Source organism: Anomaloglossus baeobatrachus, chromosome 2, assembly GCF_048569485.1.
Source record: "Anomaloglossus baeobatrachus isolate aAnoBae1 chromosome 2, aAnoBae1.hap1, whole genome shotgun sequence".
NCBI classification, from domain to species: domain Eukaryota; kingdom Metazoa; phylum Chordata; class Amphibia; order Anura; family Aromobatidae; genus Anomaloglossus; species Anomaloglossus baeobatrachus.
The window spans coordinates 689,542,803-689,567,641 of NC_134354.1; the positions used below are offsets into that span (position 1 = coordinate 689,542,803).

At 48.8% G+C, this 24,839-nt stretch overlaps 1 protein-coding gene across 3 annotated transcripts in view; it reads left to right on the plus strand.

Moving 5' to 3' along the window:
- LOC142292100 (cell division cycle-associated protein 7-like) overlaps positions 1-24,839 on the plus strand; it is a 179,172-nt gene that overhangs the window by 138,280 nt on the left and 16,053 nt on the right. For all 3 annotated transcript variants that reach the window (XM_075337212.1, XM_075337211.1, XM_075337213.1), the window contains exons 4-5: positions 20,876-21,124; positions 21,360-21,440. In XM_075337212.1, the coding sequence (XP_075193327.1) occupies positions 20,876-21,124; positions 21,360-21,440 (330 nt within the window). The remainder of the gene's footprint in view (positions 1-20,875; positions 21,125-21,359; positions 21,441-24,839) is intronic.

The following is a 24,839-nucleotide window of genomic DNA, read 5'->3' on the forward strand; positions in this document are numbered from 1 at the left end:
CTCCCATCAGGCTCGGCGCCATTATCTTATCTTCTCCTCTGTCCATATCAAAGCTTCTCCAGGCTGACTCACCACTCCCAGAGCTTCTCAGGAGGTACCGTTCCATAGCTGGCTGCTTTAGGTAACCTCCTGTGCTGCTCTCTGTTTGGTGGCTCGTCCGGGGGGGTCTGTTTTTAGTCGGTTTCTGTGAGGGGTGGCAGGAGCTCTCCTCTAAGCTTCCACCTCAGCCAGGACAGGAACAGGAAGTCATATTATTACTGTTTTAATTAGAGATATAGAAATGTTCTTCATCCCTGTGTCTAAAATTACTAATCAAATATGAATGCGGATAGTGTTTAAATAACTTGATAGTATTGCACTTTTCTTTATGTTTTGTGTCCTGAGTTGTTACTTTTTTATGTGTAAGGATTTACTATTGTTTTTGTGAACTTTTGGAAATACGGTTGATAAAATCTAAACAAATAAAGAATGATGGAAATGAGAAGCATTTATAAATTCAACCTATTGATGACTAAAGTGTAATGATCCGTAATAATGAACCACAACATTAGGCCCTCTTCACACGTCAGTGAAAAACACACGTTTTTCACTGACGTGATAAAGGTGCTTATGTCCCTCCGTGTGCCGTGATTTTGGCACACATGCGATCTCCGTGTACTATCCCTGATAGCACACGGAGATCAAGCACTTTCAGGCTGTGTGCGCACATGTGCTTTTTTTCATGCTTTTACGCTGCATAAAAGCATGCGTCCAGCGTCCCCAGCACAATCTATGAGGATTGTGCAAATTCCATCCGCACGTTGCGTTTTAGAACGCAGCGTTTTGGCTGCTGAAATCTTTTGCCAAAACGCTGTGTTCTAAAAGGCAACATGTCACTTCTTTTGTGCGTTCCAGATGCTTTCCCCACTCTGTCTATGGCAGAGCAAGCATCTAGAATGCATGAATTCTGCATGCACAATGCTTTCAAAACGCAGCTTTTCGGCTGCGTTTTGAAACGCACATGCAGTAACTTAAACGCTGCGGAATAGAACGCAGACGTGGGCGCATACCCATACTCACCTGTGCCCGGCACTGCTCTCCGTAGTGCTGATATCTCTCGCGATACTGTGTCCGGATGCCGCTGTCTCCCCTCTGCTGTTATTCCGGGTTGGCTGTGCAGTGAATATGTATGAGCATAATTAGCTGGCCTGGAATCAGAGACAGCAGCGGCTGGAGACAGCATCGCTGGATATAGGTGAGTTTAAAAAGCTTTTTAATTTAAATGTACGTGATTTTTTTGGTACGTATTTCATGGATCACACCACTGTGTGGTCCGTGGGACATCAGTGATGCCAGAAAAAAACAGAATTGTCTCCATGTGCAACACAAGGACACGCGTGTATGCTGCACGAAAACATGTCAGAGAGAAATAACTGATGTGTGCACAAACTCATTGATTTTAATGGGTCTGTGTATGTCTGTGATTCTGGTACGTATAAAAACTGCAACATACATACTGGAATCACTGATGTGTGAAGGGGGCCTAAATGTGTAATGAAACAGCATGGATCAGTATTTAATCAGTGTTTCGTCATTTTTTCCACTGTAACTTCACTTATTGCTGTTTACTTTCTATTGGGCAACAACAGTTCCATTTATACAAAAAAAAAGAATAATAGCAATAAATGAAAATATATATCTGCAGTTTAAGAGCTCCGCATAGATTTCAATGGGCATATTCGGTCTATGAAATAAAAATAGCACATAGTGCTTTTTTCGTGACAGGACTTGAAACCTCCAATCCCCCGCCAAAAAAACCTTCCGTGGGAATATTCTATGGATTTATATTGTCGCACTCTCAATTCTTATACAACGGATGAAATATGGATGAATAATATACTTGTGTGAAAGACACCAAAATAGGAATGTGAACAATACAAGTCAAATTGGCTGTTATTTCAGTGAATGATTGCCAATAATCAAGTGTGAATAAGCGCTAAGTGCAGGGCTGTAGTTTGCCTTCGTGCTGCCCTAGGCACTTTAAGTGGTCGCGCCCCTTAGTGACAACGTAAAACTGAGTTTTCGCACACAACATCTGTTTAAGGCAGATCTACTCTATAAAACACTTTAAAAAGTATCAATGAGAAACGAAGGGCACTAACCCCCCCAATGGGGATCACCACAGGCACATCAAAACATAGCATGAGTATAAAATATTCCCACCACACCGTCCCCACTTATATACTGTGACTGTCACACTGCCCCTAATAAACTAAAACACCACACTGCCCTCCTATACCCACCACACCTTCCTTGATTATGAAATATGATCTGTACATTGTGAGGAGGGATAATAACATACTGGAGGACAGGAGTAAAGTGCAAAATTCAAATACTTTATTGGGACAAACACAACAAAGAGGAATCACAATTAAAAATGGTGCACTAGGACTTCCGGGAGGCGGAGCTTTGGAATGGCTGCTTCTTAAAGGGAACCTGTCAGCAGAAATTTCCCCTAAAACCTAACAGATTCCCCCTCTGCAGCTCGTGGGCTGCATTCTAGAAAGGTCCCTGTTAGTATTGTGCCCCCTTTCTGACCAAAAAAAAGAGTTTATAAAGAGGTACCTTTTTGGCTTCGGATTCTATAAATGTGACACGGGGGCGGGCTGCCTGATGGCCGTTATTCTGCCCCCTGGTCCTGTATGCCGCCCCCATCGCTGATTTCCATACTTTTGGACGCCGCCCACTGCTCCAGCCATCCCCGCGCATGCCCAGTGCCAGTCTCACGGGACTGAGCACTGTGACTGCTGGTGACGTGTGCGCAGGCAAGTGATTATGGGCGGGACTGTGACTGTTATCAGCAAGTACCCGCCCATAATCTCGTGAGCGCGCAAACCTCTCCAGCGTCACACTGTGCTCAGTGTAGATGCTAGACTGTATGGGCTGCTTCCAGGGATGACGTCCCTTTGTCACGTGATAGGGGCGTGTTCAAAATACTATCACGTGACAAAGGGATGTCATACCTGGAAGCAGCCCATACAGTCTAGCATCTACACTGAGCACAGTGTGACGCTGGAGAGGTTTGCGCGCTCACGAGATTATGGGCGGGTACTTGCTGATAACAGTCACAGTCCCGCCCATAATCACTTGCCTGCGCACACGTCACCAGCAGTCACAGTGCTCAGTCCCGTGAGACTGGCACTGGGCATGCGCGGGGATGGCTGGAGCAGTGGGCGGCGTCCAAAAGTATGGAAATCAGCGATGGGGGCGGCATACAGGACCAGGGGGCAGAATAACGGCCATCAGGCAGCCCGCCCCCGTGTCAGATTTATAGAATCCGAAGCCAAAAAGGTACCTCTGTATAAACTCTTTTTTTTGGTCAGAAAGGGGGCACAATACTAACAGGGACCTTTCTAGAATGCAGCCCACGAGCTGCAGAGGGGGAATCTGTGAGGTTTTAGGGGAAATTTCTGCTGACAGGTTCCCTTTAAGAGAGCTCCCTGTTACAGCCTGAGAAAAGCCCAAATAGAAATCAGCAGAGGGCTTACCGAAAACCAGGCAGTGGGGATAAGGCCAGGACAAGGGCAGTGCAGCGTTAGCCCGGCTCTCCTGTGTCCCCGGGGGTCCTAGAAGCTCGTCACACCGAGCAGCAGCAAGCTCAGCAAACAGGACTGCACACTGTGTTTACCTGTCACACAGAGCTCCGTGGACAGGCCCACCGTCTGAGATACTGTGAGTGAGGAGGGAGCTGAGAGCCCCTGGAGACATTCGGCTGTGAGAGCAGGTCAGGAGATAAACAGGGGGCTGTGAAGGGGGCAGATACATCCCTGCAGGTCTCATCTTAAATGGCTGCTGCACAAGGCCTGTAATCTGCAACAGTAAACAGAGGCAGATAAGCCTGAAGTGCATCACAGCTCAACTTGATTAACCCCTACTTCACCACTTCACCAGCACTGACAGTATAGAAGAGGGTGAAAAACAAAAAGAAGTGGGATCAGTCATCTGGCCTGCCTCCTGCCCTTCTGACTGGTCATTTTCAAGTAACATCTATACACTCTCATGCACAGCGTGGAAATAATTGTGAAACAGCCAAGTTTACCACACAGATGTAATTAAGCTTATGTTATTGTGACGTCACCACAGTCTCTAAAGAAGCTCCATATTTACAGTTCTTACTATGGATAAATTTGAGGGTAAGACCAACGCCACACAACCAAGTAAAGGAATTAGACCGCAAAGACGAAACCAAAATGCACCCCCATCACCAGGGGCTTCCCCTGAGGCAACTACAGACCCACCCCAGGACACTGCTAAGGCCATCACGGATCTCTTGATGCCGGTGATTGATGGGCGGCTGGCAGCCTTCCAGTCTTCATTAGACGTTATAGTCACCCAAGTTAATGCCCAGGGTTCAAGGCTAACAGATGTGGAGCAGAGGGTCTCTGACATGGAGGACTCTGTAAAGGAAATTTCAGAGATGCTGGAGAGCAGGAATAAGGACATTGCTGTATTGCTGGACAAGGTAGATGATCTTGAGAACAGGTCCAGACGCAATAATTTAAGGTTGGTGGGCGTCCCTGAATCAGTTCGGCAAGCTGATCTACTGAAACTCACTTCAGAATGGCTACCAGGAGCTTTGAAATTGGATCTAAAGTCGGGGCCAATTGCTATTGAAAGGGCCCACAGAGTGGGCCCACCTCGAAATGATGGAGTGGTCAGACTCAGACAAGTAATTTTTAAGGTCCTGGACTTCCAAGACAAGATCAGATTGCTGACTGCATTTAGAAAAAATCGCTCACTTACCTACAATAACTCTAAACTGCTTTTGTTCCAAGATTACTCAGCAGCCTTGACAACAAGACGCAAAGCCTTCAATCCAGTATGCAAACTATTGGCGGAAAAAAATATTCGCTTCAGTCTACTGTATCCTGCTGTTCTACGCTTCACTACAGGGGGAAAGAATTGGACTTTTGAAGATCCTAAGTTGGCTTTAAATTACCTTCTTCAGGACAATGGAGCTTCGCCAGCAGTCAACACAGACACTTAAATCGGAGACGTCACTGTGCTACAGTTCTGATGTTCATTCTGTTTTTCCTTTTTTTTTTCAGTGTCAGGACTGCCAGAGAGGCAGGTGACATTGCCATTAGATTAAGGTTTTTGTTTAGATGGGAAGGGGTTAGGGGGCTCTGCGTGTGTACCTTTAGTTTAGCTCTCATATGGGTTGTCGCGTTTACTCGCTGGGATGGACGTGGGAACCCAAATAGGTTGTTTATAATTTTACAATTAATTCCTCCTTCTGGAATAGGATAAATGACTAACGCAGAGAGCAAAAATGTGTCCACAATTAAATCGCTGTATTGGTGCTCCTGGAATGTTAACGGGTTAAACTTTCCTATTAAGAGGAAAAAAGTTTTAAATTATCTACATCGTTTAAATTGCCATATTGTCTTCTTACAGGAAACACACTGGATGAAGGGCAATCACCCATTTCTTCACAGCAGAAAATATGCTGTATGCGCAGAAGCGTCATTTACGAGAAAACAAAGAGGGGTAGCTATATTGATCAATAAGCATATTAGTCATGAAGTTCTGGAGGTTTCAGAGGACCCTATGGGGAGATTATTATTGGTGAAAGTGAAGATAGAGGGCACTATCTACAACTTAGCAAAGATATATGCACCAAATATTCCTGATCCACAGTTCAGAGCCAGATTGATCGAAAGTATCACAGGTTGGGATATGACTAATTTAATTGTAGGTGGAGATTTCAATGAGGCTCATGATGGAATTTTAGACAGGTCAAGTCCCCAGCCATCTCCTCTATTGGCGCTCCATAGTGGTTTGCAATATCTCGTCAATCAATTGGGACTAATAGACACATGGCGCATGCAGCACCCAATAGATAAAGACTATACATTTTATTCACATGTCCATGACTTACATACACGGATTGACTATTGGCTACTAAGCCCAGCACTGACGCCACATTTACTTTCCTCCAACATCCTAGACATCTGTATTTCAGATCATGCACCGGTTACTTTTAATTTGTTATTATCTACCACAATACTACGGGAAAGAAGGTGGAGGTTTCCTTCATATTTTTATCAATCTGAGGATTTCAAAGCTTCTTTACAAAACTACTGGAGCTTTTGTGAGAATGATAATCACGAGCATAGTGGGGACGCTGGTTTGTATTGGGCTGCCTCCAAGGCAGTAGTAAGAGGTCAGATAATATCATATGTCAGCCATAAGAGAAAAAAGCTCCTGGAACAAACTATATCAGCACAAAAACTTCTCACGCAGGCATATAAAGATTTTAAAAATAACAACACGGATACGACAAAACAACATTTCTTGGAGGCCAAGGAGGCGGCGGACACCTTGGCCCATGAGATGGCACTTAGTAACCTGGACTATCAGAAACATAAATACTTTAAATGGGGCAACAAACCTGGGAAATTACTAGCTTCTTTAACCAAACCCTTTAGAAGCACCACTAGAATCCACAAAATTAAAAAGAAAGATGGTACCATGGTAACAAAAGATGAGGAAATAGTGGAGGAGTTCAGGGCATTCTTTGGCTCGCTGTATGAGGTGGAACCGAGGGAGTTTGATGGGGAAGCTGATTTTATCCATGGTACCGTAGCGCCCATCTTGACAGAGGAACAAAGAGTAGTACTAAACGCCCCTATAAATATTTCAGAAATAGTAAAAACTATTGGCACTCTTAAACTAGCCAAAAGCCCAGGGCCCGACGGATTTAGTAACGAATATTATAAGATCTTGGGAGCCTCTATCGGTCCTCATCTATGTGCAGTGTATAATAAGATAGTCACAGATAGAATAATTCCCGACAGGTTCAATGAGGCAAACATTATAGTATTACCTAAGCCAGGAAAAGACCCACTACAGGTGGAGGGATACAGACCCATCTCATTACTCAACTCTGATTTTAAAATCTTTACTAAAATACTAGCTGGTAGATTACAACAAGTGATTCCAGATCTTATTCTGCCCTTCCAAACGGGATTCGTGCACGGGAAATCCATCACCTATAACATCAGGACGGCTATTGGGGCTATCTCTTATAGCAGGAAGCATAGATGTACCAAACATATAGTAGTTAGCCTTGATGCGGACAAGGCCTTTGACAGGGTCTCTTGGGCCTATTTACATAATCTTTTGGCATGTCGCCAGGTGGGATCCTGGTTTTGCGAAGCAGTCAAGATGATATACACAGAACCCAAATCCAGACTATCTATAAATAATACATTCTCTGAGCCATTTGAGGTACAGAGGGGAACGAGGCAGGGGTGTCCCTTGTCACCTTTATTGTTTAATTTGGCTCTGGACCCAATGTTGAGGACCCTACATAATTTAGCAATATTTCAGGGCATGAGAGTCGGTGGGACAACAATTAAACTTTTGGCTTTTGCCGATGATATTTTATTGTTTATTGCCAATCCCTCTCAAGCGATTCCAGAGATAATGAACACATTGAATAATTTTGGAAAGGCCTCAGGCTTCAGGGTAAATTACAAAAAAACTGAGGCATTGGCAATGTACAAATCGGGTAAAATTGATAACAACTTATTTCCCTTCCAGTGGTGTACCAGGTCCATTAAATATTTGGGGATTCAGCTCCCAGCAAACCCCTTGTTACTATATCAAATTAATTATAAGCCTCTTATAAATTCATTAATACATCTACTCCAATCTTGGAAACATCTGAAAATATCGTTTTCGGGCCGATGTCACTTAAGTAAAATGGTAGCATTCCCCAAAATAATGTTCTTATTTCAGACTCTCCCGTTGCTTCTACGCAAATCAGATATTAAGCTACTAAATTCATCCTTTGGAAAATTCATTTGGGGGCACAAGGGGCGAACTAGGATCAGCTTAATCAAGCTTCAATTACCAAAAGGGGCAGGGGGCATAAATCTTCCAGATCTGGGCAGATATAATCTAGCAGCAAATTTTAGATATGTGGTGGACTGGGTGCGAGGAGTATCTCACTTTGCCAATGTACAATTGGAACAACAGCTATGTTCACAAGTCTCGTTAACAGCATTGCTGCATTTAGGGAACGAGGAAATACCGAGTGAGGTTAGGGATCATCCAACACTATGGCATACTATACAAACGTGGAGGAAGGTGAGGAAACTTGGTAAAATTAACACTTCAAGTTCCCCATTTCAACCCTTTATTGGAAACCCGAGATTCCTCCAGGGTCGCCCTCCGAGGATTTATGAAACATTGTCAATGCAGAATTGTGCTTATGCTGCAGATCTAATGGAGCCTGATTGGTCGTTGCTTTCTTACGAGAAGTCGGCACACCGATTTCCAGCTTTTGTGGGTCAGCCTTTTCTTTTTCTTCAGGTGCGTAGCTTGGCACAAAAATATCTTGTTGACAAGCCAAAGGGAGATCTTGGAGGAAGTGTGGATAGCAAGAAACCAGGCGTCCTCGACTAGTCAGGTTTCTTCAATGTTGCGTACAGTTTGGACATGGGAGGGGAAAACAACAGGTCCAGCAAAATGGAAGGTAGACATGCCAGAGTTCGAGGTAAAGGATTTTTTACAAGCCACGCTGTTGCAACGTAAATTTCTGTCGTCCAGTAGCTACACAGATATGGCCTTGATGATTCTACATAGAGCATATATTACTCCAAAAATTCAATCAAAAATGGACACAAATGCCTTATACTCTTGTTCTAAGTGTGGCATAAGAGACACTGACCTGTTTCACCACTTATGGGACTGTGTTCAGATACAGGGAGTATGGAGAAGCGTTCACTCAGTCTTACAAAACACATACAATATTCAGTTTGCTCTGACACCACAGTGGGCGATTTTTAACATGTTGGAGGAGGCTCAACAAAGTCTTCCGAGAGGTACCAGGGCAATGTTAACTATTTGGGCCTCGGCCACTAGGAAAAGTATCCTACATCTCTGGGTAAATCCTGAAGCACCCTCTCTAGCGTTTATCCAAACAAAACTAATGTTCATATTCAAAATGGACTGGCTGGATGCACTGTCGAATAAGGAGAAGTTGACTAAGCGTTTCTTTGAAACATGGTCTTTATTTATACCTAACTTGGCTACAGTGCTTAAGGATAGACTTAAATCTCAGTTTGGACAGACCTCTTGGTACCTTCTTGAACTGCTCAATGGACACATACCAATTACATAAGTTACCATTTTAAGCTGCTTCTGGTCGCACGCAGAGCGGGGGGAGGGGTGGGCGGGACTGTTTTGATTATAATGTCATCAATGAAATGCTCTTTGTATAAGAGCAGATTGTAAAAGAAATTCGGTTAAAATTCAATAAAAAGATGTTTAAAAAAAAAAAAAATGGTGCACTACCATATCAAATAGGGAAGAATAGACACCAGTCAAGGTACAATGAAATAATGTCAGCCCACAAATATGAATCAAAACTATGCGTATTTGTGCAAGTAGTGGCTGACAAAAGGTAAGTATAAGACTGGATGCAAGTGTTACAATTTAAAAGGTAGGGACTAAGTTCCCACCTTGAGAAAGCTAATATTCCCCGCGAAACGCGCGTCGGATGGAAACCTCGGCGTTCTGTAGGGACTTACTCTGACTTGGGACTTTTTCCGGGGCTGCCTGGACCAGGAGCACACTTTGGAACTCATACACTGCACTTGCACTTTAGGTAAGAATGTGAGATACTGTTGTGTGCTCCCTAACTGGTTGGTTTTTACTACATACTTTTATATATATTCTATGTGATTTTCCAGCCACAGCTGCTCATACTTTGTCACCACCGTCTCTCCCCACCACCGGTCGGAGAGTCAGTGATGAATTGATGACATTGCACCCCCACCACAGTCCCTACCTTTTAAATTGTAACACTTGCATCCAGTCTTACACTTACCTTTTGTCAGCCACTACTTGCACAAATACGCATAGTTTTGATTCATATTTGTGGGCTGACATTATTTCATTGTACCTTGACTATTCTTCCCTATTTGATATGGTAGTGCACCATTTTTAATTGTGATTCCTCTTTGTTGTGTTTGTCCCAATAAAGTATTTGAATTTTGCACTTTACTCCTGTGCTCCAGTATGTTATTATTGCTATGAGTAGTGCCGACACCTTCTCTGCCCCACACCAGCCGATTTGGTGTTCATATTGATCGCTCTTACTATGAGAAATGTGTTGCTAATTGTGAGGAGGGAGCAGCATGATGTGAGGACAATGTCCCATGCATGCTGCCCCCTCCTCACAATGTCCCATGCATGCTGCCCCCTCCTCACAATGTCCCATGCATACTGCCTCCTCCTCACAGTGTCCCATGCATGCTGCTCCCTCCTCACAATGTCCCATGCATGCTGCTCCCTCCTCACAATGTCCCATGCATGCTGCTCCCTCCTCACAATGTCTCATGCATGCTGCCCCCTCCTCACAATGTCCCATGCATACTGCCCCCTCCTCACAATGTCCCATGCATGCTGCTCCCTCCTCACAATGTCCCATGCATGCTGCCCCCTCCTCACAATGTCCCATGCATACTGCCCCCTCCTCAGAGTGTCCCATGCATACTGCCCCCTACTCACAATGTCCCATGCATACTGCCCCCTCCTCACAATGTCCCATGCATGCTGCTCCCTCCTCACAATGTCCCATGCATGCTGCTCCCTTCTCACAATGTCCCATGCATGCTTCCCCCTCCTCACAATGTCCCATGCATACTGCCCCCTCCTCACAATGTTCCATGCATGCTGCTCCTTCCTCACAATGTCCCATGCATGCTGCCCCCTCCTCACAATGTCCCATGCATGCTGCTCCCTCCTCACAATGTCTCATGCATGCTGCCCCCTCCTCACAATGTCCCATGCATGCTGCTCCCTCCTCACAATGTCCCATGCATGCTACCCCCTCCTCACAATGTCCCACACACACACACTACCCCACTCTTGATATTGACTCCCCTACATTGCTCCACTCCATACTGAGTCCAGACATTCTGCCCCTTCTCGATAATGAGCTCCCAATGCTGCCACCCTCTCATTCTGAGTCCTTACACTCCCCCCCAATCGATTTTGTCATTGCACTATCCCTCAACCCTTGTCCCCTGTCTCTAGCATTAGCCCCTATCTCCCACTCCCCCAGCAGCAGCCTCACTCCCCCCGCCTCCAGCAGCAGCCTCTCCCCCAGCATCAGCCTTTCTCCCACCAACCTCTCCCAGCATCAGCCTCTCTCCCACCAGCCTCCCCCACCCCCAGCATCAGCCTCTCTCCTACCAGCCTCCCCCAGCCTCAGCCTCTCTTCCCTCAGCATCAGCCTCTCTCCCCCAGCATTAGCCTCTCTCCCCCCAGCCTCCCCCAGAATCAGCCTCACTCCCCAGTCTCCGCCAGCATCAGCCTCACTCCCCAGTCTCCGCCAGCATCAGCCTCTCCCCCTATCCTCCGCCAGCATCAGCCTCTCTCAGCCAGCCTCCGCCAGCATCAGCCTCTCTCCAGCCAGCCTCCGCCAGCATCAGCTGCTCCCTCCTCACAATGTCCCATGCATGCTGCCCCCTCCTCACAATGTCCCATGCATGCTGCCCCCTCCTCACAATGTCCCATGCATGCTGCCCCCTCCTCACAGTGTCCCATGGATGCTGCTCCCTCCTCACAGTGTCCCATGAATGCTGCACTCTCCTCAGTGTCCCATGCATGCTGCACTCTCCTCAGTGTCCCATGCATGCTGCGCCCTCCTCACAGTGTCCCATGCATGCTGCCCCCTCCTCACAGTGTCCCATGCATGCTGCCCCCTCCTCACAATGTCCCATGCATGCTGCCCCCTCCTCACAATGTCCCATGCATGCTGCCCCCTCCTCAGTGTCCCATGCATGCTGCTCCCTCCTCACAATGTCCCATGCATGCTGCCCCCTCCTCACAATGTCCCATGCATGCTGCCCCCTCCTCACAGTGTCCCATGCATGCTGCCCCCTCCTCACAGTGTCCCATGCATGCTGCCCCCTCCTCACAGTGTCCCATGCATACTGCCCCCTCCTCAGTGTCCCATGCATGCTGCCCCCTCCTCACAGTGTCCCATGCATGCTGCCGCCTCCTCACAGTGTCCCATGCATGCTGCCCCCTCCTCACAGTGTCCCATGCATGCTGCCCCCTCCTCACAGTGTCCCATGCATGCTGCCCCCTCCTTACAGTGTCCCATGCATGCTGCCCCCTCCTCACAGTGTCCCATTCATGCTGCCCCCTCCTCACAATGTCCCATGCATGCTGCCCCTCCTCACAGTGTCCCATGCATGCTGCCCCCTCCTCACAGTGTCCCATGCATGCTGCCCCCTCCTCACAGTGTCTCATGCATGCTGCCCCCTCCTTACAGTGTCCCATGCATGCTGCCCCCTCCTCACAGTGTCCCAATCATGCCGCCCCCTCCTCACAATGTCCCATGCATGCTGCCCCTCTCCATGAGCTCCTAATGCTGCCTTCCTGTTTTCTATAATGACACCTCCATGTTGCCCCACTCATGCTAAGACCACCACACTAACGCTTATGCTGAGACTCCCCCCACACACACACACACTACCCCACTCTTGATATTGACTCCCCTACATTGCTCCACTCCATACTGAGTCCACACATTCTGCCCCTTCTCCATAATGAGCTCCCAATGCTGCCCCCTCCTCACAGTGTCCCATGGATGCTGCTCCCTCCTCACAGTGTCCCATGCATGCTGCACTCTCCTCAGTGTCCCATGCATGCTGCACTCTCCTCAGTGTCCCATGCATGCTGCGCCCTCCTCACAGTGTCCCATGCATGCTGCCCCCTCCTCACAGTGTCCCATGCATGCTGCCCCCTCCTCACAATGTCCCATGCATGCTGCCCCCTCCTCACAGTGTCCCATGCATGCTGCCCCCTCCTCACAGTGTCCCATGCATGCTGCCCCCTCCTCACAGTGTCCCATGCATACTGCCCCCCCCTCAGTGTCCCATGCATGCTGCCCCCTCCTCACAGTGTCCCATGCATGCTGCCGCCTCCTCACAGTGTCCCATGCATGCTGCCCCCTCCTCACAGTGTCCCATGCATGCTGCCCCCTCCTCACAGTGTCCCATGCATGCTGCCCCCTCCTTACAGTGTCCCATGCATGCTGCCCCCTCCTCACAGTGTCCCATTCATGCTGCCCCCTCCTCACAATGTCCCATGCATGCTGCCCCTCCTCACAGTGTCCCATGCATGCTGCCCCCTCCTCACAGTGTCCCATGCATGCTGCCCCCTCCTCACAGTGTCTCATGCATGCTGCCCCCTCCTTACAGTGTCCCATGCATGCTGCCCCCTCCTCACAGTGTCCCAATCATGCTGCCCCCTCCTCACAATGTCCCATGCATGCTGCCCCTCTCCATGAGCTCCTAATGCTGCCTTCCTGTTTTCTATAATGACACCTCCATGTTGCCCCACTCATGCTAAGACCACCACACTAACGCTTATGCTGAGACTCCCCCCACACACACACACACTACCCCACTCTTGATATTGACTCCCCTACATTGCTCCACTCCATACTGAGTCCACACATTCTGCCCCTTCTCCATAATGAGCTCCCAATGCTGCCACCCTCTCATTCTGAGTCCTTACACTCCCCCCCAATCGATTTTGTCATTGCACTATCCCTCAACCCTTGTCCCCTGTTTCTAGCATTAGCCCCTATCTCCCACTCCCCCAGCAGCAGCCTCACTCCCCCCCGCCTCCAGCAGCAGCCTCTCCCCCAGCATCAGCCTTTCTCCCACCAACCTCTCCCAGCATCAGCCTCTCTCCCACCAGCCTCCCCCAGCATCAGCCTCTCTCCTACCAGTCTCCGCCAGCATCAGCCTCTCCCCCCATCCTCCGCCAGCATCAGCCTCTCTCAGCCAGCCTCCGCCAGCATCAGCCTCTCTCCAGCCAGCCTCCGCCAGCATCAGCCTCTCTCCAGCCAGCCTCCGCCAGCATCAGCCTCTCTCCAGCAGCCTCCGCCAGCATCAGCCTCTCTCCAGCCAGCCTCCGCCAGCATAAGCCTCTCTCCCCCAGCATCAGCCTCTATCTTCCCTCAGCATCAGCATCTCCCTCCAAGCCTCAGCCTCTCTCCCCCAGCCTCCCCAAGCATCAGCCTCTATCTTCCCTTAGCATCAGCCTCTCTCCCCCAGTCTCTGCCTCCCCCCAGCCTCAGCCTGCCCCAGTCTCCGCCTCTGCCTCCCCCCAGTCTCAGCCTCTGCCTCCCTCCAGCCTCCCCCTAGTCTCAGCCTCTGCCTCCCCCTAGTCTCAGCCTCTGCCTCCCTCCAGCCTCTCCCTAGTCTCAGCCTCGGCCTCCCTCCAGCCTCCCCCCAGTCTCAGCCTCGGCCTCCCTCCAGCCTCTCCCTAGTCTCAGCCTCTGCCTCCCTCCAGCCTCCCCCCAATCTCAGCCTCTGCCTTCCTCCAGCCTCCCCCCCAGTCTCAGCCTTTGCCTCCCTCCAGCCTCCCCCCAATCTCAGCCTCTGCCTCCTTCCAGCCTCCCCCCAATCTCAGCCTCTGCCTCCCTCCAGCCTCCCCCCAGTCTCAGCCTCTGCCTCCCTCCAGCCTCCCCCTAGTCTCAGCCTCTGCCTCCCTCCAGCCTCCCCCTAATCTCAGCCTCTGCCTCCCTCCAGCCTCCCCCTAGTCTCAGCTTCTGCCTCCCTTCAGCCTCCCCCTAGTCTCAACCTCTGCCTCCCTCCAGCCTCCCCCCAGTCTTAGCCACTGCCTCCCTCCAGTCTCAGCCTCTGCCTCCCTCCAGCCTCCCCCCAATCTCAGCCTCTGCCTCCCTCCAGCCTCCTCCCAATCTCAGCCTCTGCCTCCCTCCAGCCTCCCCCCAGTCTCAGCCTCTGCCTCCCTCCAGCCTCCCCCCAGTCTCAGCCTCTGCCTCCCTCTAGCCTCCCCCCAGTCTCAGCCTCCCTCCAGCCTCCCTCCAGTCTCAGCCTCCCTCCAGTCTCAGCCTCTGCCTCCCCCAGTCTCAGCCTCTGCCTCCCTCCAGCCTCCCCCAAGTCTTAGCCTCTGCCTCCCCTCCCCGCATGCGCAGATTTCTGGTCTGCATTAGAGACACCCCCACGCTCTTTATGAATCTTCAGCTCTGCGATCACTTACCTGCTCCAGTGCGCGCCGCCATCTTCCCGGCTCACCTGAGTGTCCTCTTCTGACACCGGCGTCCTCCGCAGCGTCCTGCTGTGAGCTCTGCATGTGATGTCCACACTGCAGTGGATGCAGCACAGAGGAAGGTTCTGATTGGCGCACGCCTGTGACCCCGGAAGTACAGGCGCCGGAAGTTCCGAGGTCAATCAGCTTCCTGTGCCCGGCAGCCGCAGTTTGTTTGCATTCGCGTCCGAATTGACGCGGACACAAATAAATGGAGGTGTGCCTCCCCCCCCTCCCCCCTCTGAAAACACAGCGGATTTAATCGACTGTCTAATGAAGGGGGAGAGGATCTGTAAAAAAAAAAATATATTTTTTTTTTGCTGCCAGAAGGTGCCGCCCCCTGCAACCTGCCGCCCCAGGCACTGGACCATGGGTGCCTAATGGTAAATACAGCCCTGGCTAAGTGTCACAAAGGACTGCACACCAACACTTATAGGCCTGGTGCACACGTTGAGTATTTGGTGATGCTATGTATGTGAAACCTCACCAAATGGCCTTGTGCAGACGACCGTATTTTCAGTCTGAGTGTAATCTCACCAAACATCAGATCGCACTCGGACCATTATTATTCAGTGAGGCTGTGTACGTCTGTTTTTTTCCACGGACTGTGACCCGAGGAAAACAATTGCAACAATTTGCCTCTGAGAATTAGACCGCACTTGGGCATTCACGTCTGTGGGTGTGAGAAAAAAATTAGAATGCACTCGAATGACATCCAAGTGCGGTCCGAGTTTTACGGACTGACAGAATGGAGAAGATGGACACATTTTTTTTTATTATTAGGCCGGTGACACACTTGCGATTGACGCGCACGATTGCAATGTGAGAAAATTCCGCATTGCCCTCAGACCAATGTTAAGCAATGAGGCAGCTCCTATCTGCTTTTTTTTTTCTCAGTCCAAATCGGACTGAGAAAAAAATCGCAGCATGCTGCGATTTCTAGAGTTTCTCATGCGAGACTCTCCAATGCAAGTTTATGGGTGCGAGAAAAGACTGGATGTCACACGGACGGCACACGGACCATCCTAGTGACATGCGTTTTTCTAAATACAATTCTATCATGTAGCAGAGAACACTGTAAATGCTCCTGCACATGACTGTAATGACTAATAGCTGCTGAGAAAAAAACGGATCACATACGGATTGAATACGGATTGCTCACGGACTACTATCATGAGAAAAATCACAGGCTTGCATTGCAATTGCATTGCACATGGATCAACACTCGGACAGAGCTCGTCCTACTCTCAGGCATGAGAATCGGAACGATTTTACAATCACAAGTTGACGCCGGCCTTATTCTCTACATCCAAGAAAAACGGATCCCACTCTGATCACAGGCTGTTGACTCTCGGATCAGAGTCTGATTAGTATAATCAGACCATTTTTCTCGGATGGGGAAGATACTGTCGTGTGACCTCTCCCTGCACGAGAATATGATGAGGTTTCTTGCAATAGTTGCAGTCACGTGAGCTCATCCTGCAGTTTATCATGCTGGTGGCCGCTCTGTTGAGCTCCATATACAGTATACAGGGGAATAGTAGGGAATGCTGCCATCTAGTGTTTTGTGTGGAGAATACAAGCCTGGATAGATGCTAATTAGTGACCCAGCTGTTGCCAATACCTGGGAATTCTCATTACTGGGTCGGCAGCACTTGTTGTGTGGTTTTAAAGCCATTGTGGCTGCATAACAAAGGAGAAGCGATAATCGGAAGAGAGTAAAAGTATGTACCGCTTTCATTTTTTGCTGTTTGTGCAATAACCGCTATAGACCATGTAATTTAGGAATTAGTTTAAAGGTGCTGATGATTGTGAAATCAGAGGACGACTCCAAAGTGTTGGAATGTGGCAGATTTTCTTATGAATCCTATATGGCTCATTGTGCAAGGCTTTACCATACAGTAAGTGTGTGGTGCAGAGGGTGACATAGATGATGGAAATCTACATGCTCTGGATTATTAGTATTATATCTAGTGGCTTATGCTAATATATGAAGACACAACATATATTGTGGAGGGGTGTTTTGTTACAGCTCATATACGCAAATATATACTGTATGTGTGATAACAGTATCAAACTCTGAAAACTTCTACACCCACTTTTACTGTCAATTCTGGGGGGGAAAAAAATGCTTCAATATCTATAATATAAACCTCTCATGGTCACACGTACAGTGATCATCTGTTAGCAAGCATCCAGCAGCAAAACGTTGTGCAGACATACATTTTTTTTTTTTTATTTTGTAATTGATTTCAGCTTTATCTGAAGTTTATGGAAAAAGGATTCAATAACTAGCCATCCGTCTCTTCATGTTCAAAGGATCCTGTGTCTTTTTAGTTTTTTTGTATACTGGATCATCAGTTTCACATGGAAGATTTAAAAAAAAAAAAAAAAAAAAAAAAAATCTCCCACATCCAGGTGGAATCTATGGATTACTGCTGGATCTGTCGTAATAGATTACGATCCATGTGAACTTAGCCTTACCTTGTCAGCTGGAGACCAATGTAATACCACAGAACACTAACGCAATGTACGGATAATGTGATTTGCACGCCTGTGTAACCATAATTGCCACCAAAAATTGACCAAATAGTGTTAATGTTTGTTTATGAACAAACTGTGTAGATTGCATGGCTGGATTTATGTCCATCTGTGTAGAATTCCTTAATCAACCCAGTTCTATCATGTTTCATCTATGAAATATATAAAGCACAGACCATTAGTTAATTGAGGGTTGTGTTTTGTATCTCCCCCTGTTTTTCTTCCTCACCACCACTGGATAAATACATGCTAAGTAAATATATAAATTCACACCCATCTGGATGAGTGGGCACACTGAATTTAACTGCTCTTGACTTTGGATCAGGAGTGTTGGCCAAGTGGTATACGCCTCGCCACTGATCCTACTCCAGCCCCAGTTGGAGTAAGAAAATGTGATGTTGCAAACGCTGCCATGCTCTTGTCCAGTCCACACACGCTGTTAAAGCTAGGCAAAAACATTGTGAATGCCATAAACTGCAGGATTAGCATAACCTTGTGTTGCAATATAAATTATATCTGGTACCGTTGCAATATAAATTATATCTGGTACCTTTTTAAAGAGACCTTTTTATAATTAACCTGATTTCTGCAATAACTGCATGTTTTTTTACTTCATCTAAACTGCACTGTGGCCTTACCCAGAATGGAAACCTGGTATCAATTTTGGCATCCTTAAATGGCTATATAGGAGTAGAAGTAAACGTTGGTGCATAAGTAAACGTTGGTGCATATCTATGCAACAGTGAGGGAAATATATTATACATACATACATACATACATACATACATACATACATACATACATACATACATACATACATACATACATACATACATACATACATACATACATACATACATACATACATCTATCTATCTTTTGTAAGGGTAACTTCACGCATAGTAGACGGGTTGTAACCAAAACTGGCCAGAATGACTTGGGTTTTCAGATTGATAATGCCATACTAGTTTCTTGGAAAAAAAAACTGTTCTCTGTGCGCACTAGAAAAGTGATTTTTCTCAAGAAAATTTCTTGAGAAACTTCTGGGAGTTGAAGATTTCCGCACCTGCGGGAAAAACGCATGCGGATTTGCCGCAGGTTGGTCCCTGCGGTTTTGCAATAAATAATATAGATCGATAGATAATGGATAGAGTGAAAGATGGATAGATTGATAGAAAGATTGATAGATAGATGAGAAAGACCTATATAATGTCCCACCTCCCTGCATTTTCTAAGCTGGCACCCTTTAGTGACTTTCATGTGGCACTAAAGGGTGCTTAGCCTTGTATTTAGACATAAAATAAATAATTAAAAAAAAGACGTGAGGTCCCCCCATCTTTTGTAGCCAGCTAGGGTAAAGCAGACGGCTGCAGCCTGCAAACCACAGCTGGCAGCTTCACCTTGGCTGGTAATCCAAAATAGAGGGCACCCCACGCTGTTATTTTACTTTAAATAATTTAAAACAAAAAACGTGGGGTCCCCCCCCAAATTGGATCACCAGCCAAGGTAAAGCGGACAGCTGTGGTCTGATATTCTCAGACCAGGGAGGTCCACTGTTATTAGACACTCCCCAGCCTAAAAATAGCAGGCCGCAGCCGCCCCAGAAGTGGCGCATCCATTAGACGTGCCAATCCTGGCGCTTCGCCCCAACTCATCCCGTTGCCCTGGTGCGTTGGCAAACGAGATAATATATGGGGTTGATGCCAGATGTGTAATGTCACCTGGCATCAAGCCCTGGGGTTGGTGAAGTCAGGCGTCTATCAGATACCCGACATCACCAACCCAGTCAGTAAGAAATAAAAAATAGACAACAAAAAAAGTTTTATTTGAAAAAACTCCCCACATTCCCTCTTTAACCAGTTTATTGAAAAGAACAATCAATTCCATGTCCGACATAATCCAATAGGGAGGGGGGGGGGGGGGTTACGGCGATCCATACCATAGTCGCTGTCCCACTCAATGAAGAACAGAATGTTCCCCATTGGCTCGGAGCGCAATGCAGTGACCTGAGCTAACATCAATAGCCCAGGTCACTGCAGGGCATGCCGAGCGCTGCCATCAGGAGCATAGATGAAATCCTTACCTGCTGTGATCATCTCCTGTACTGCTGACGTCAGCGCTGTCACTGACTTCTATGCCCGCCGCGTTGTCAGAAGTATCGCGAGAGCCCGTGACATCACCGCTAGTGACAGTCTCGGGCCGCCCCCGAGACGGGCATAGACAGCAGTGACAGCGGTGACGTCAGGAGGCAGGAGATCGTCACAGCAGGTAATAACCTCATCTCACCTCCTGACAGCAGCGCTCTGCATCCCCGTGGCTGCACGCACTGCAGGGTGTCAGTGTCTGCCTGCGCTGCCGCGTGACAAGCTGCTGATACTGCGGGCAGACACTGACACCCTGCAGTGCAGTGTCAGTGTCTGCCTGTGTCAGTGTCTGCCTGCGCTGCAGCGTGACAAGCTGCCGATACTGCGGGCACACACTGACACTGCAGGGTGACAAGCTGCTGACACTGCGGGCAGACACTGACACACAGCAGTGCAGGCAGCCGCGAGGCTGGAGCGGGACACAGACTGCACGGGCACCTGGAGGTCGCACGGAAGTGCTTCTGTGCGGCGTCCAGGGAGTGTGACGTCTGTGTTTACTCTGCTCCGCTTCCTCTTCCTGGCATAATGACATCGCTTCCTGCAAAACCGCAGGCAGCGATGAGCATTACCGCAGGTAAATCGCGGCTATACCGGGGGTATACCGCACATCATTTGCTACCTGCGGTATACCCCCGGAATTTCGCGATTACATTAGTGAATGGAGTGAAATTCCGGGGGGTATTCCGCAGGTACCAGCGGAAAATAATGGACATGGTCATTTTCTCAAAGTTTCTCGAGAAAATTTTCTAAGGAAATTTCTTGAGAAAAATCTGCAGTGTGCGCACAGCTATTTTTTTATTCTCATAGGATTTGCTGGGAAATGTCTGCACAAAGATTGCAGACATTTCTCAAATTTCCGCAGCAAATCCGCGGGTAAATCCGCGGGCAAAACGGCCTAGTGCGCACAGAGCCTTAGATGCGAAACCATGAAAACCGAGTTAAGTAGCTTTAAAAACTGGCAGCTAACATAGTTTAATTTAACGACCTACTGACCCAAGCTACATGAACAATAAGATGAGCCACATTTACTCCAGCCATTGGCATTGATTACTTATTTTTAGGACACCATGCCTGGAAAGTCATCTGTAGCAGCCGTTCCTCAAAGAAGCCCCAGGTACCCGATCAGAGTGGCAATGAAGAAGCCAAACTACCTCTTTGAAACCAGCGAGTCTGAAGAATCCAAAAGCCGCTCCTCTTCAGACTCAGAAAAGGTGACGCCGCCATTGGTGTCATCAAGTGATTCAGAGGAAGAGGCACCAAATGAATTCCTGAAAAGGAGAGCCAAGAACATCAAAGACAATAAGGCCATGGTTGGTCCCAGCGTAATGTATTTATTAATATTGTGGTTATATAATGGTATTCTGAAAGTAATCATGGTGGAAGGGAAATGGGAGTTTCTTACGTTGCATCCTCACTTAGTGTCTGTCTGCTGTCTACATGCACACCTCTAATCTCCTCCTACACATTTAATGGATTAATTTAAGAATAAATGAAAAGGATATCTATCTGTAGTTTTGCTTGCATTCTATACTTGGCTTTTTGCAGCTCGCCAAACTTGTGGCAGAATTGGATAAGCTCCCAGGAAATCTGCAGTCAGCATCTACCTCGCAGAATAGCACTACCCAGGTAAGACTACCCGCCAACTGAGCTATTGTATCTGGAATAGAATGCTGGGCATTAATGTAACAATATTGGATGATTACGCTCTAGACATTGTTTTTTATTTTTGCTGTATACTGGACTTACTATCAATCCTTTGCCCTATGCAACCACCATATTCTAGCAATCATTTCTGCTCAGGCAAGACCTTACATACTGATAATTAAAGGGATAAGTTGTGGGGTCCCCCCCCCCTCCTATAAAATACTATAAATGAACACTTAATGTTCATACACAGACCAACCTGCAAAATAAAGATTCTTTTGTTGTTTTAGTAGCAGAAATCTAGATCTCCTAGCTTCACCTTGCTGGTCAGTGCTTCAGATCCCTCTCCCACTGCCTCGCCTTTTTGAGTTGACTACTATATTTCTGTTCTGGGCACTGACAACAGAACAATGTGTAAAATAACAGGCTGTGTTCTGTTGCCTCTAGCACAAATATTTGGCACATCATTAGCTAATCTACATTTTACACAATTTTTCTGTGCAATGTATGGTCTTGTACTTGGCAGAGCTGGAAGGAGATCTTGTAATCAACAACTGCATGTCTGGTTTTTATGTGCCAGCAGCCGGCGCTGCTCGGATCCGGGCCTTCTGTGGGTGGCTCGAGAGTCTCCGGACCCGGGGGTCTTGCGGTCACTTTAACTAGAAGGGGTTGTGGATTGGGGACGTATATGTACGTTATAAGTTCATGACGCCACCCACGGTGTGTGGTGAAGTGGGACACCACTGCTGCTGTTGCGGGACACCCTGGGAAGATGTTGTGCAGCAAGCTGTTAACCCCTCCGTGGGCAGGGATGGTGGCCCTGGGACCCGATGGCTTGGATGCAGGGAGAGTGACGGCCGTAGGGGGGATGTCGGTGTACTCACTTTTGGTAAATAACACACGAGTCTCTGGTAAACAAAGGTGGTGGCCGGTGCCACACCCAGATGTACTCGGGTCCCACACCCGGCTGGTGGTCTCTATCCTTCTCCTGCACGGTTTTCTGTGTATATGACTTCCCCGTGTGTAACGTAGGAGTCCGCTCCCGGCTGGATGTGGCCTAAGGAGCCGTGCCCGCAGACGCTGGCCCGTGGAATCTAGGGGATAAGCGGTCACCGCCAAGACCCATATCGGTGGGCTGTTGTCTTCTATGAGGGACTTTGGGTGGGACAGAACCTCTAGTCCTGGCCTCAATCGGTTAATTAACCAGCTCCAGTCGGTTCTGGCTTCAGGGTCTGAGTACCCCCAATTTGTGCTACGGTTTCTGGGTCTGTTCCCCATCTCGGTACTGGCGGGCTACAACCCTGGCCCGGCACGTCTCTGTTCCACCGAGCCGCCTTCCCATCTCCTGCTGACTGAGACCACCGTCTGCCTCCTAGCCAAGGCACCAGGGCTCCAACTCTGGTACCTGTCAGTTTACTTCAGGCCTGACACACAGGCCTGACCTCCACTCTCGTTAAACTCTAAAATTGCACAGCTCAACTGTTACTTTCCCGCCCTGGGCTGTCTAAACCCCTGGGTGGGCGTGCACCAACCACCTGGCCACACCCACTGTTGTCTCTGTCCCTAAGGGGGTGACTAGGGTTTAAATGGTTGGCTGGTGTCCTTAAATGTGGGAGTGATGTTATGCAGGGGCCTAATTGTGACTACTTGGATACTCCAGGGCGTCGCGCTCCCCCGTGGTTGAATACAGACTGTCCGCGGGCTGTCCGACCATCACCGGTTTATTTTGCTTTAATGCTGGAAAATAGAAAAATTGGTAAAACATTTTACAAGTATAATAAACTTTTTACATATTTATTTTTCTTTCCTTACGGGAGGCAGGTTGCTTAAACGTTGCAAAACTTTATTGAACGGGACCGGGTCCTTCTTGCCTTTTCTACCCAAACAAACCTAGCCTTGATGCCACCTCTAAAACACAGGTTGGCACCCCTTGCCCAAGTCCAGGTGAAGTCCAGGTGTTGTCCAAACGGGCCGGGTAAAAAGTTCCTTAGCCGGCAGTCCTTTCAGGAGTCCCACGACCAGGGCACCCCTGACCCGGAGGATAGTCACCGGTCCCACTGGTGACTGGGCCTTGGCCTACTCTACCGCAGGCCCATCCTCCAATCAGCCTCTCCAGAGACTGCTAAAGTGAAGGGGGTCCAGGGGCTATTTACAAGGCCCATTAGTTTATGGGTTGGCCTGCAAGTTCTCAGCCATTGTCTTTGTAACTTTTAAAACTGGAACATCAACAAGGTCCCAACTGGGACTGGCAGAAAGGTAGCTGAGAACCGCTGCTACTTAACATTCTTAATCATCACATTCGGGGCGGAGAGAGGTGGACATGCAGCTGGGCTCCCATTCCCACCTGCCGTCTGACATCAAGGGCAAACCACTGCCTCTCTCCGCAGTGCCGGGTGTACGTCACCAGCTCTCCGGCTCCAGATCCCAGTCGGGATGGCCAATGGGTAAATGCGGGTACACGTCCCTCCTGGACACAAAAATCTCGGCCTCCATGCCCGGCTCGAAGATGAAACCCCATCCTCTTCGGGGGTCAAAGTGCCAGACTTGGCCTTCATGTGTCGGGCCCCTCACCCAGTAGGTGGCATTCCTCAGATTTGTCCTTTTTTCCTGTATGGTTCTGGATAGGACTTCCGTGTTTCTTTTTTCACGGGCCGCGATTTCTCGGCCCAGCTGGCGCTGATGCGGCTCCCAATACGAAGCGTCTGCGGCCTGCTCCATAGTGACCTGCGCAGGGGCCGAGCCCAGTCGGAGCATCTCCGTGCCGACTACGATCGGCACCTTTTGGCAGTGGAGGGCCCCGCTGTACCAAAGCCGAGGTCGGGAGTCTGGGAGCGGCCAGCGTTCCTTGTTGCGCCGGCTTCTGGTCGGGGACTGCCTCTGCCTTGGCCGGGCGGACTGCCAGGAGCGGTGGCGGGTCCAGAGCAAGACGGGTCACCTTCCGGATGCTGATGGTACGTGGAGCAGGGGTCGGTGCCGGGGCAGTGACGAGCTGGCTGTTGGCGGCTTCCTCGAGCTGGTCCTTGCGGGCCGGTGGGATGGACTCCACTGCCGGTGTTGGTGGCAGCAGACAAAGCGGGATGGGGGGGGGGGGGCGCAGCAACCAGTATGGACGGTGAGGGAGGTAATATAGAGGGCAGGGGTAGACCGGGTCCCTCAGCCTGATTGGCCGGTCCCTCGGGGACATAGGGGCATGGGTCACTCACCCGCTCCTCTAAGGTTGCCTCCACTTCGCGTGCCCGCACGGCCGCAACAAGCTCCTCCGTCTCGGCCACCCACCGCTCCAGCATAAAGCGCGCCTGGATCCAGCGACACATCCGTGTGGTCTGGGCTTCTACCCATGCCGCGGTCCCGGGCACAGGCTCCTTCACTCCAGGCTTGCCA